Source organism: Phocoena sinus, chromosome 6 (genome assembly GCF_008692025.1).
Source record: "Phocoena sinus isolate mPhoSin1 chromosome 6, mPhoSin1.pri, whole genome shotgun sequence".
NCBI classification, from domain to species: Eukaryota; Metazoa; Chordata; class Mammalia; order Artiodactyla; family Phocoenidae; genus Phocoena; species Phocoena sinus.
In genome coordinates, this window is record NC_045768.1 from 36,046,622 (window position 1) to 36,060,961 (window position 14,340).

General features: G+C 46.0%; 1 protein-coding gene across 2 annotated transcripts in view; it reads left to right on the top strand.

The window, feature by feature from the left end:
• PAX5 (paired box 5) overlaps window positions 1-14,340 on the top strand; it is a 192,357-nt gene that overhangs the window by 97,328 nt on the left and 80,689 nt on the right. For both annotated transcript variants that reach the window (XM_032636061.1, XM_032636062.1), the window contains exon 7: window positions 7,867-7,996. In XM_032636061.1, the coding sequence (XP_032491952.1) occupies window positions 7,867-7,996 (130 nt within the window). The remainder of the gene's footprint in view (window positions 1-7,866; window positions 7,997-14,340) is intronic.

The following is a 14,340-nucleotide window of genomic DNA, read 5'->3' on the forward strand; positions in this document are numbered from 1 at the left end:
AGAACCCTGAGCAATTAAGTATACAATGCAGAATGTTAAGTGCAGTGGTAGGGATGTGCCCACTTTGGGGTTCTAGGAACACAGCGGAGGGGAAATCCAGGATGGCTTCCTGGAAGAGGGAGGCCATTCAGAATTCTTGGCAGTTCTTCCCCTTAGACAATGGTGACAGTAGCACTTTGTAGATTATGGGGTACTTTTTTGCAGGCGTTATTCGTAGTCCCTCCTTTCAACAAACATTTTTTTCAAGTTTGATTCATCTTTATTTGGTTTAGTGGAGATGCAATGCTAAAACCTAATTGTCTTTTGTTTTCTAACTCTTTTTTTAAAATTAAACTTTTTATTTTGAGGTAATTGTAGATTCACCACATGCAGTGCTAAGCAATAATACAGAGGGATTCCATATACCCTTATCTAGTTTCCCCCAATGACAACATCTCGCACAATCACACTGGGATACTGGTGTTGATAAACTCACTGGTATATTGGCCCTGAGGACTAAAAAACTGAAAACAAAAAGGCTTGCCCTCAGGACTTGACTTTCTTATCACTCCCTGTGTGCCTTCTCACGACCCTGTGAGGTAGGTCATATGTCCCCACGTTACAAATGAGAAAAGGAGCCAAGAACTGAGGTGCCTGGCCTGGTTCCACATAGCACAAACTTGGCTGTCAGACTTGAACCCCGTCCTCCTGTCCCTAGGGCTGGTGGGCTTCCTCAGCCACACTCCTGCCTGTCATCAGTCCAGGCCCTGGGGACACAGCTCCCCTACTCCAGCTTCTGTCCTCCTCTGGGTAGGTGTGTAGGTGGGCAGGTGTCTGGTCCCTCAGGATGGGAGTGGTTGGCCTCTGGCCCAGCTCTCGAGGGCTACCTCTGGCCCAACGGTGAGCCTGGAGGAGCTCAGCAGGTGATGGGGAAGCCTTGTGGCCCCAAGTGGCCAGCTGAGGCAGCCAGCCCTGCAGCCTGTCCCCCTGCACTGCGCTGCTTCGTGCTGCCCTCCTTCTCACGTGTCTGTGTTTCTTTTCTCCTCCATGCTATGGCAGTGGTGCCCCGTGCTGATGAGACAATACTTGGTGCAGCCCCAGGCAGTCCTTTTCCAGGTAATTTCCTAGGGACCCAAATGACACCCAGCACACACTTTCCTGGGGCACGCGCCTCCTTGAGTCCCTGCTAGGATTCCTTGACCCTTCGTGCTGTGTAGTTTCCGAAATGTGATCCCTCTCCTTATCTTTCAGATTTTCACAATCGCCCCGGCAGGCAGCCAGCAAGGGGTTAGACTTAAATCTCATTTTATTAATAAGGAAAATGAGGCTCAGAGAGCTGGCCCAGCTTGCCTGAGGTCACGCAGGTGAGAAAGAGGCAGAGCTGGGGCAGGAACCCCGTGCCATTGCTCCTAGTTCACTGTTCTTTCTACCACGGGATCAACCGCTATAAATGATGCAGATAAAAATTAGCTAAGGAAGTCCATTCCCCTCCCTGAATCAGTTTTTCCAGGTTGGGAAAGATGACCCTGAGCATCCTTCTAGCTCAGACATTTGAGAGTGCAAGACAGTTTGTTATCTGGAGCATGGTGTCTGAGAGGAGGGTGTGCATACTTGGCAGTGCTTGAACTTGAGGCCTCCCAGGAGTTTGTGGCAGTAGGCAGAGAAGTTTTGTTGTTTTTTTTAATTGATGCAAACAAAATGTGGAGCCCACCCATCTAAACTATGCTTGACGGATGATTGCCTATCTATTTTTTTAAAAAAAACCTTTTTGTTTTCTATTGGAGTATAGTTGATTAACAACGTTGTGTTAGTTTCAGGTGTACAGCAAAGTGATTCAGTTATTCATATACATGTATCTATTCTTTTTCAAATTCTTTTCCCATTTAGGTCGTTACATAATATTGAGCACACTTCCCTGTGCTATACAGTAGGTCCTTGTTGGTTATCCATATTAAATATAGCAGTGTGTACATGTCAGTCCCAAACTCCCAATCTATCCCTCCACCCCACCCTTCTCTCCTGGTAACCATAAATTCATTCTCTAAGTCTGTGAGGCTTTTTCTGTATTGTAAATAAGTTCATTTGTGTAGTTTTTTTTTAGATTCCGTGATATAATATTTGTCTTTCTCTGTCTGACTTACTATACTGAGTGTGACAATCTCTGGGTCCATCCATGTTGCTGCAAATGGCATTATTTCATTCTTTTTAATGGCTGAGTATATTCCATTGTATATATGTACCACATCTTCTTTATCCATTCATCTATCGATGGACATTTAGGTTTCTTCCATGTCCTGGCTATTGTAAACAGTGCTGCAATGAACATTGGGGTGCATGTATCCTTTTGGACCATGTTTTTCTCTGGTTATATGCCCAGGAGTGGAATTGCAGGGTCATATGGTAGATCTATTTTTAGTTTTTTAAGGAACCTCCCTACTGTTCTCTATCGTGACTGTACCAATTTACATTCCCACCAACAGTGCAAGAGGGTTCCCTTTTCTCCACACCCTCTCCAGCATTTACTGTTTGTAGATTTTTTGATGATGGCCATTCTGACTGGTGTGAGGTGATATCTAATTGTAGTTTTGATTTGCATTTCTCTAATAGTTAGTGACGTTGAACATCTTTTCATGTGAGTAGGTGGAGAAGTTTTATCCCAGTTGGTTGCATTGGAGTGGATGCTCTGTGAATTGCTGACCTCGTTCATTTCCCTTCCTGAGTCATAGTCAAGGACAGCACCACGGAGCCCTGATGGGAAGGGAGCAGAAGCCCAAAATGACATCCAAAGAAAGAACTCCAAAAGCTTGGAGAAGTAGCAGTGTGGAACACAGCTGTTGCCTGTGGCTGTCGGAGGCTGGGGGCTGATGGAGGGAGGATGGGGGGCTGTGTTCCCAAGGACATAGGTGCACCAACACAACCCCACTGTTCAGCCCTTGGCTTCCCAAGTAACTATGAGATATGGAAAGAGATACCACTGTTACCAAGAAAAGAGACCAATAATGTATTCTCTTCTCTTCTCTTTCCCTCTCCTGGTCTTCCCTCCCGTTTTCTTTTTCTGTCACTCTTTCTACCTCTCCCAGCCTCCATTTTCAAAAACGACTTGTCCTGCAAAGTAAACAATTACATATATCTAAGTTAGTTAAGGCTGAAAAAAGTTCAGAAATTGTGCAGAGGAGAGAGTAAGATCATTGCAGGAGGCGCCAGCATTGATGTAGTTGTGGTGATTGAGCACTGAATTTGACTGGTCTTCCTGGCAACCAAGACAAAGAGGGATATGTAGTGGTTTCCAGTGTTCCTATTGTTCAGTCAGAGGCAAATTAACCATTTGTCAGGAGAAAAAACTTTTTTTCTGGTAATGAATTATAGGAGAGATTCACATGGAATTTGAATATTCTAATGGACACGTCTCCAGAGTTTGTTTGGTTTTTTTTTTGAAGTTCTTTGTATGGCTGTTTTCTTTTATTGCCTCTAATCAGTGTTAAATGCCTGATATTCTGTCACAGACCAGTGAAGTCACTTCCTCAGGGACTTCATCTCATGGTAGACAAGGATGCTGTTTTCTGATCACCTGACTTGATGAACGGTAGAGGTGAGAGGTTAGCATGTTATTTGGAGCTCTTGTTTGAACACTCCCCAGCTCAGTTTTGGATGTTGTGGAAAACGTCATGCTGCTGGACCATGCATTCATTCATTCAGCAAGCACTTAGGGGGCTCTGGTGCTGTTCCATGCTCTATGCTCTCAAGGAGACCTGGAGGGAGACAGACGAACAGCCATTACATGTGGTGGGGAGTATGAAAATAGAGGTCTGTGCAAAATGACACCAATTATGGAAACATAGACAAGGAAATCATGATTTATTGGTAGGAACGTGGGGCCCAGGAATGGCTGCACCAAGGAGGTGACATTTGAGCTGGGTCTTGTGGACAATGTAGGAGTTTAAGTGGCTGAGTGAGATGGGCCTCCCAGGCAGAGGTAGGACAGTGCCTGGAGTGGCTGAGGAGCAGCCAGTGGAACGAGGTTCCAGGGATCCCAGAAGACCGGGGAGAATGCAATTGCCTTTAAAAATCTAGGCAGCTCAGGGGGACAGACAGTGGTGAGAAATTAGGGAATAATTACACAGCAAATGAAATGACAGCATCCCCTGATTCATGCAGGAGCAGAGCAAGAGCTGTGGAATCCCAGCAAAGAAAGAAATTGGGCTCAAGGCCAGCCCTGTTAGGTGGGGTGGTGGGAGGTACAAATGGCAAAGGCCAGTGAGAGCTGGTTTATGAATCCAGCTGTCCCCTGAGCCCCAGCTCTTTAAGAAAGTTCACTTTACCTTCTGGCAACCATCGGTGGTTGGGAAACTGGGTTTTTGGACCTCTCACTGCACGTGTTACACAAGTTGAAGATTTTCATGTCTTGAAAAGATGATTCAAAGCCAGCTTTCGAAGTGACTGGACAAACCTTGATACTGAATTTATTGACTAAAACAAAATCAAATAACAAAAAGACCCCTCCATCTGGACATTAAAATAAGAGGCAGGATTGGCCACCCTCTCCCCATTTTCTTAAACCCAGGTTGGCTATGTTTTCTTGGGAATTAGAGGCTTTCCCTTGTGGACCCAGCTGCCTAGCCTGGAGTCTAGGAAGGGGCCAGGCCTGGTAGTGAGGTGGGGAGAGCTGCAGGGATGCTACTCTTGGCTAGGATGCTGCCTGGCTCTCCTGAGGTTAAGGGGTCATTCATTCATTTGCTCATCCAAGTGTTCATTGCACAAGCTCTTCAGAGTCGAATCCCAGCTTGTCTACTTTTTCATTTCCACCTCTTCCTCCTGCAGGAGGTGCCTTGTTTTTGGATCACTCCTGTCTCACCCCTAAGCGTTCCTTCAGCTCTTCTCAGCCTGAGCAGGGTGGTCAGGGATTGCTTGGGTCCAGGATAAATACAGCCAGCTCAAGAAACCTTTCCTCACCACTTCCTGTGCCGTGTAAATGAATGGCTCTGTGCCCTTGTCCCTGTTGGATGGAGCTTCGGGGCCACGTGTCTTTTCCCTTGAGGTTTGTGGATAAAGGTCAGAGAGCATGTCTGGTCTTCACGTGCCATCTTGCACACAAGAAAAGCTCAATAAATGCTAAGCATCCACCATGCTCAGGCCTCCAGTAGGACACAGGAACATAGGGAAATGGGAGGTGCGGTCCTCACCCCGGGGTCCCAGAAACCCCAGAGACCCTCACAGGAGGGACCTAGGGACCCTAGGGTCACAGGAGGCATCTTGACCTCCTGTCTCTGCACACGACAATGCACTGAAGGAGGAGCTTCCATTGAGCTTTACTTTCTAATTTTTTAAGTAAATTAGGGGGCTAATGTCATGACCACGTCCCATTCTGCATAGGATAAAGTCTAGACAGTGACCTTTTCCCAATAGCTCCCTGCTTTATGGAATGAAGACTCTGCTGGGTGTGACCTGTAGCAAGAAATATATTGTCACCTCCACCCAGTACACACATATCCACTTATATGGAAACAAAGATTAATGAAACAGGACTTACTCTTTCTATGTGTGAGACTCTTAGAAAATTTCTCTTCTAGACTACTCTATTTTCTGTTTTAAAAGGTTGGTACTAGCAAAGTGATTTCATACCTGTTAAAGGGTTAGAACACAATAGGAAAATCATTAGGGTAATTGTGGAGATTTTGGAGTCAGATGTACCCAAGTTTGTATCCTAGCTCTGGCACCTGGAAGCCGTGTGATATTAGGCAAGCACTTTCCCTCTATAATAGAAGTCTCAGTTTCTTCATCTGTAAAATAGGAATAACACAGAACCTACTACATGGGGTAATTGTGAGGATTAAATGAGATAATATAGGTAAAGCTCCTGCCACAGAGTAAGTGATCGATAAATGTGAGCTTTGACAAGGTCGTGAAGATTATGGTTTTTATTGTCCTGGTACCACTTGGGATTCCTGCTTCCTGGGGAGTGGTAGTCATGAAGGACTTTCTGGAGGAGGAGGCATTGAAGCAAGGCAGCAGGTTGACCAGGACCCACTGCTGTCCTCACAGCAGCCAGGAACTCTGTGTGAGCATCCCAGGACCACTTGTTTCCTTTTCCATGAAGGACAGACTTGCTCCCAAGGATTTTTGGCTGGACCTAGAGCTGACCATGTTAGTTAGATACCTTTGCCTTTCACATTTAGGTCTCTAATCCACCTGGAATTGATTTTTGTGTCTGGTGTAAAGATCCAATTTCTTTTTTCCCCCTTGTTTCTGAATGGATAACTGGTTACCCTGCATTTTTTATTAGAGTTTTATCCTTCTCTGCTGATTTGTACATCACCTCTCTCATATATCAAGATTCCATATATGCATGGATCCGTTTCTGGACTTGACTCTGTTTCATTGGCCTATTTTTCTGTGCCTGTGCCAGTCCCATACTGTCTTAATTACTGCAGCTTTATAGTGATTCCTGATGTCGGGGAGGCCTGTCCCCCATCTTGTCCTACCTGGGCTGGCTTCAGGCCTGTGTTCGTCTCTGCGTGTTTCAGAATCAGCCTCTGCTGGAGACGGGTGGAGAGCCCCAGGAGCTCTGGACAAGAATCCATCTCAGGGTGCCTGGGCCTGCAGTACCTCCTGGACTCATGGCTGCCATGTACCCCGCTTGGCATCTGAGCTGCCCAGGCAGTGCTTTCTAATTCATTTGCAGAGAAAAGTGCCAGGAACGTGCCTGAGCCTGAGTCCCCTCTACCTGCCACTTGCCTGGTGGCTCCTCTGGTTTCCCTCCCAGTGGCTCAGTCCTCATCATCCTTCCCAGCGTGCCTGCAAACTTCTTTCAGAAGACTGCTCACTTCCCTGTCCCTCTCTGCCAAGGACATAACCCTGGACAGACAGGAATGTGTCCTCCGCTGGCAGTGCCCGGGTGGTAGAGGAAACTCCCTGTACCAATGCTTGGCACAACTAGACTCTTTGGTTTGGGTGTTTGCAGATATTTCTTTTACTGAAGATAGGCCGGGGGAGTGGGGGGCCGAAGAGATCTGTCACTCATGCCTATACTGTAGTCTGTCCTTGAGTGGGAAGACAGGTTGGCATCTTCACAACCTTGCCTGGAGACCATTCTGACAGTGGTTTGGATGCCAGGGAAATGACTCATCGCAAGCTCTGATTTCATGAAACGGCTTAAAGAAAGGAGCATGACTCATGGGCCAAATGCACATGGTTAGTGTGGACTTGGTAAATCAGATGTGCGCACCCTACAGTTTTCAGCATACAGATGTTTACAGGCTTCCGGAATTCAAAAACACTTGCCAACTGTGACTCATGCTTTGATATATTGGCTTTTGGGTGGGAGTTTATGGTGAACCATCCCCTGTTGACCCTGAACAAAGCCTTCTTCCCCTTGTGCCTCAGTTTACTCATCTGTGAAATGAGGATTTGGATTGAGTGATGGCCCAAATTCCCTTTAACCCTTGTTTCTGTGATTCTACATCTGTGGTTTAAGAGCACAGAAATCAGAAACCTTTCTTTCCGTCCTCTTGTCTACAAGACTCTTATTTCTGCCTTGCTTTTGCTTATGGATGTCTCTCTCCTCCTCCTTGCATTGAGGAGGATGGTTGTCTCTGGCTAGCTGGGGCTGGGTAAGGGAAGCCTGCAGGCCATAAAGGAGCTAGGTTTGAATTCTTGTGCAGCTGCACTGAATCTTGTCCACCTCTTCACTTGGGGAGACTTGCTGATTCTGGATACCTGCCTTGTTCTGTTGAGCTGAATCTGCCCTCTCAATACCGGGGGTCCGTGAGCCCCCTGGGGGCCTTGGCACTGGCGTGGGTTAGCTGGCTGAGCCCAGAATGTGGTGGTGGCATTTGGCTGGGGTGCTTTGGAGTCTCAGTGCTGAGGTGTCTGTCTTGTTTCCTCTTTCAGACCGCCGATTATTCCACCATGGCCTCGCTGGCTGGAGGGCTGGATGACATGAAGGCCAACCTGACCAGCCCTACCCCTGCCGACATCGGGAGCAGCGTGCCGGGGCCGCAGTCCTACCCCATTGTGACAGGTGAGGGCACCTGGGGCATGGGGGGTGAGTGGCAGAGAGAGAGAGAAAGGACGCGTGTGAGATGAGGAAAGCGGCTTCTTGGTGCTTTTGGACTTGATTGGCCATCTTTGTCTTAATGAGGTTATGAGGTCCTGGAACAGGTCAGGCAGGGGACTGCTGGGGCCAGGAGTTGTGGTTTCGATGAGACATGGCTGTAGACGCTCTGATAAAGCCAGAGGAGAGCAAATGGCAAATGGACGATGGGCTGGGAGGGGGGTCAGGGAAGCCTCGTGTCAGAGGGGCTGGGTGATTTCGGGGCCCCTGAGTGTTCAGAGTGCTGGGATTTAGCCCTCTCAGGAGAAAGGCAGCCCTGTTTGGCATCAGCCTGGAGGATGAGTGGGATTCCTGGCAGATTGTAGATTTCCAGGCAGAGGTGGAGTTAAGAAGGGCAGGAGGTTTAGGCTTCCTTTCTGGAAGGCTCAGGACCAGCTGCTTTAGCTGTCAGTGTAAAGATGAAGAGTTTGGGCCCTGGAGGCACACTGCTGGGTTTGAACTTGCCATTGACTAGCTATGTAAGTTATATAAGAATTCTGGGCTGTGGTTTTAAAATCTGTAATATGGTGATAGCACCCAGCCCACAGTGTTGCTGTGAGGATTAATGCTGTAAACATATGAGGTGCTTAGACTCTGGTCTAGCACACACAAGCCCCCAATACATGTTGTGATTATTACTCCTCTCATGGTGGCTGGTCACGTCAGGCTCACTGCTGTGAAGGGGCTGGGCCAGGAGGGCGAGACAGGCAGACACCCCTGCCCGCCCCAGCAGCACCGGGATAATTTGGATGGACAGACTCAGCCACCAGCTCCGGGAGGCTGTCCGACCATTCAGGCAGAAGGCAGTCTTGGATACTTCACATTAACAGACAGTGAGGGGCTGGGGATCACACTTTGGCCAGAGCCTTGAGGTCCAGCCTAAGGTAGCGGGATGTCCCTGTAGGTTGGTAGGCAAGACACAGGAAGTAGTGACAGAGACAAGGGGTTCTAAAAAATGTGAGTGGGCTGTAGTTGCATCAGGGTTGGATTCGGGTTAGAACTTTAGGCGGGGGTGGGGGCCGGACGAGACAGGCTCTCTCATAGCCTCATGTAGGTCCCAAGGCAGGGAGGGCCCGGCTCTGAGACTGGGGCTCGTGGGGCTCAGGCAGGAATAGCCAGGACTCTGGTTGTAGATCTGGGCACCGCATGGAGATCAGTTAAGAGGCAAGAGTGACTTGGTCCCCTGTCTACCTGAGATGGGGCAAGAGCCTGGAGGGCTGCTGAGCCTGCAGGTGGGGGGGTGTCAGTAACGGTGCAGGGATGGGGGAGGGGAACCTCAGTCAGAATGAACTTTTCCTAACATCACAGGTGTCCCATGAATTCTCTCCCCTGGGATCATGAGAGTCTGTGACAAGACCTCTGACAGCATCCCCATTTTACAGATGCAGAAACCGAGTCTCAGGGAGGGGCAGTGACTTGCCCAATACAAGGGGTAAAGGGGAGAGCTAGAGCCGGCCTTCAGTCTCCTGGGTCCTTATTCTTTTCAAAGAAGCACAAATAATTGGGTAGGGGGGTGTGGTAGGGTAGAAAGAAGCCTGGACTAGTTAATAATAATAATAAGTCACTTTACTGAGTAGTTACCGAGTACCAAACATTCTGGTAGGTGAACTTGTTTTACCCTTGGAGGAGTCCTGGGAGGTGCGTACTGTTATATCACATCCACTTTGTAAACAAGGAAACGGAAGCCCGGGGCACTTAAGTAGCTTGCCAGAGATCACAGCTAGTGAGCAGCAGAGGTAAAATTGAACAGCAGGCCAGTACAGTCTGCCACTCTACCACACAGATAATCTGGGGGCTAATCCTGGCGCCATCGCTTCCTTGCTGTGACTTTGGATGTGTCTCTGATCTCTCAGGGCCCTTGTGAGGATCACATGAGATCCCCGAGGGGACTGCTCTGCAGAGGGAGGGTTTGTTATTAGGGTTGGGGTTCATGGGTTTAGACAAATCACAGGAAGACATATTCTACCATCTGCACAAGCCTATTTAGATGGAAAATAATCCAGTAAATGCTGAGACTATAGTTGCATTTCCGAGACTCTTGTCTATTGACGTGGCAAACTGGTGGCCAGCTGCCCAAAGGGCTAATCTAGCCCACAGATACGGTTAGTTGGCGCCATGTAGGACTTTTTATAAATTTGAGTCAACAATGAACATTTATAAATCTGGATCTCTGGCTTCCCTTGAAAAATCAGAGGATCTGGCCAGACTGGGCCGTATTCCCACATGGTTGTGGTAGGTGGGGCCTTAGTGGCAGCAGCCCCTGGAGACATGGCCCCTACCCACCTGCTTTCTCATTATCTTACAAGCCTAACCTGGAAAGGAATTTGAGTTGAATACTCCTGATTTAGAAAGTTGGTGCTAAAAGCCAGCTGGGTGGTTTAGCTGTTCAGGATCTGCAGAAGGTAAGTGTGGATGTGGGCTGGGTTTTCAGGTAAACCCTTGACCAAAGACTTGTTTGTATTATGATCAATATACTTTAAAGTCACATCACAGAGCAGAAAAAGAATATAAATATCTCAAAGTCAGAATTATGCCTAATGTTGAAATACTAAAATTACTCTAATTCTAAATATATAATACTTATATAATAGTATAATATTATAAATATAACCATTAGCTTTCTTGTAAGTAAACAATAGCTAGCTAGAAAAATAATAGGGGAAAACATTAACAATAGCATCAAAATAAAAAAGGTAGAATGCTGAGGAATAAACTTAACTTTAAAACTCCACTAAGGAACATAAAAGAATAAATGGAGAGATATAGCTTGTTCTTAGGTGGGAAGACTCAGTATCATGAAGATGTCAGTTCTCCCGAAGTAATATATTAATTCAAAGCATTTTCAATCAAAATGCCAACTTTTTAAAACTTGTCAAAATGACACAAATACTGGATAAATAAACACTCAAGGTAGCTAGAAAAATTCTGAAATAAAGAAATGAGTAGAACATAGCATATTTTAAAATGTTATGATAAAGCTACAACAATTAAAACTGTTATTGAAAGTGAAGTAAATAGACAAATGGAACAGCATGGAGCATCCAGAAATAGATCCAAATATATGTGGGTGTTTACAGATACAACATTGCAAATCAGTGGAGAAAAGATAAATCATTCAGTTAATGGTGTAGGGACAGTTAGGCCTGTTGGATCCATACCTCATTCTCTACATCAAAAGAAATTCCAGGTTGATCAAAACTTTAAATTTAAAGAATTAAATCATAATAAAACTAGAAAAAAAAAATAAGGGAAATTTTTTAATAAACTTCGAGTGGGGAAGGCCTTTTAAAATCTGTTCCAGGGAGGACTTCCCTGGTGGCACAGTGATTAAGAATCCGCCTGCCGGGCTTCCCTGGTGGCGCAGTGGTTGAGAGTCTGCCTGCCGATGTGGGGGACTTGGGTTCGTGCCCCGGTCCGGGAAGATCCCACATGCCGCGGAACGGCTGGACCCGTGAGCCATGGCCGCTGAGCCTGCGCGTCCGGAGTCTGTGCTCCGCAACGGGAGAGGCCACAACAGTGAGAGGCCCGCGTACCGCAAAAAAAAAAAAAAAAAAAAAAAAAAAAAAGAATCCGCCTGCCAATGCAGGGGACACAGGTTCGAGCTCTGGTCTTGGAAGATCCCACATGCCGTGGAGCAACTAAGCCCGTGCACCACAGCTACTGAGCCCGTATGCTGCAACTACTGAAACCTGTGCGCCTAGAGCCAGTGCTCCACAACAAGAGAAGCTACTGCAATGAGAAGCCCACGCACCACAACAAAGAGTAGCCCCTGCTCACTACAACTAGAGAAAGCCTGCGTGCAGCAACGGAGACCCAATGCAGCCAAAAATAAATAAATAAATTTATAAATCTGTTCCAGGGAATTCCCTGGCAGTCCAGTGGTTAGGACTTTGTGCTCTCATTGCTGAGGGCCTGGGTTCTATCCCTGGTTGGGGAACTAAGATCCCACAAGTCGTGTCATGTGGCCAAAAAAATAAAATCTGTTCCAAATACAAAAGGCAAAGAAAAATGATATAAACGACTGCTTAAAACAGAAATGTTTTATATATGTATGTAAAAACACCCAAAAAAAACAAAGAATAAAAAACTTTTTAAAAGTGGAACACAGATGACAAAAAGCTAATTTCCTTAATATATAAAGAGGTTTTTAAAAACAAATAAGAAAAAAAATCAGTAGAAAAAACAGGTAAAGCAAATGAACAGGAAAAAATACAGATGTCTAATGGCATAGGAAAAGACATGCACTTGACTCATAGTTTTACAACTACAAATTAAAATAATCATGAGATACTCTTTTTTTTGGCCACACCACACAGCTTGTGGGATCATGGTTCCCCGCAGGGATTAAACCCGGGCACACAGCAGTGAAAGCCCACATCATAACCACTGGACCACCAGGGAATTCCCAGGAGATACTTTAATAAAACCCATTAGCTTATCAAAGATTGAAATGTTTCTTGAGGTCCAGTGTTAGAGAGTATATGAGAAACAGATATTTCCATACACAGTCATAGGTGTATAAATCAGTGCAATCATTTTGGAAAGAAATTTGTCAGTATCTATCAGTATTTTAAATGGACATACCTACCATCTAACTCAGAACTTTTGTTTTTGTTTTGTTTTGTTTTGTTTTGTTTTTTTGCGGTACGCTGGCCTCTCACCGTTGTGGCCTCTCCCGTTGCGGAGCACAGGCTCTGGACGCGCAGGCTCAGCGGCCATGGCTCATGGGCCCAGCCGCTCCGCGGCATGTGGGATCTTCCCGGACCGGGGCACGAACCCGTGTCCCCTGCATCGGCAGGCGGACTCTCAACCACGGCGCCGCCAGGGAAGCCCTAACTCAGAACTTTTATATGCACTTTAAGGACTTTATCTCAAGATATATTCATACAGATGCACAGTGATACCTAAATCCATATAATAATGATAGAATTATTTATAATGAAAAACAAATGGAAAAAACTCAGTGTTTATCAATAGGAGTAGGTTAAATAAATTATGGCTCCTTCACACAATAAAGTACTCTGCAACCATTAAAAAGAATTAAGTAGAGCTATCTGTGCTGACATGAATAAATGTTCAAGATATACTTTTAAGCAAATAAACAATTTGTAGAGTAATATGTTTAGTATGATTCCATTAGTGTGAAAAAATATAAAGGACATACACACAAAGGCATGGACACACGTGTAGATCAGATGCATGCATATGAGGATTTGGTAGGAGAAGATCCCCAGCCTCTTCCCCTGCTTAATGGGACACTGTAGTGCTGTGCTGACACCGGGGTTCTCTGCTCAGTCCCACCCAGTGTCCCCTAGGGAATAACAAATATTTACATTGCCCATTTACTCTCCTGAAATTAAGTTCATAAAAAATATAGCCTATCTTCACAAGTAATTTCAAGTAAAATCAAAATAATACCCTAACTATAAGATAAAGGAGAAATGAAAGTGAAATTGTTTATAATTAACTGCTATGTACTTTGATAAGTAAATATTCGGCATGTCTAAACTGCAAGACATAATGGAGTAGCCCAGGGCTCACTCCATGCACAGAATCACCATGAATGCAACAATCCCGAACACAGACTTAACTGTGTTTCACATACTGTGAGTGGGATTTTACGAATAGGTGAGGAACTCTTGGCAAAGTTCCAAATAAAACAGTACAAGCTTTGCTCAGTTTACACAGTAGTTGCATTCCTAGAAAATTCAGTGTTTATTAAGACCATGGAAACTGCAAGTTCACATTAATATGGGAATGAAGTTCCGTTCTAGGTTTAAAGAATTATAAGCAGGGGCTTCCCTGGTGGCGCAGTGGTTGGGAGTCCGCCTGCCGATTCAGGGGACACGGGTTCGTGCCCCGGTCTGGGAGGATCCCACATGCTGCGGAGCGGCTAGGCCCGTGAGCCATGGCCGCTGAGCCTGCGCGTCCGGAGCCTGTGCTCCGCAACGGGAGAGGCCACAACAGTGAGAGGCCTGCGTACCGCAAAAAAAAAAAAAAGAATTATAAGCAGATTTCTCTCCTACCACCTACATGAATGTTGGGCAGGACATGAAAATAGTGCAGGATAAAGGCAGATTCTTTGTTGTGTGGGACTGTTCCGCCACAAGCCAATAACACCTGTCAATCATATAAAAGCCCCCAGAAAATTTCAAAACACCCTCTGGGGGCAGTTGATGATCCCAATGAGAGCTATTAGAACACCTTGAAGGAATGCCCCTGAGAGCTGTTAGGATGGGCCTTCGTGTCACCACGTGGCATTAATTTAATTC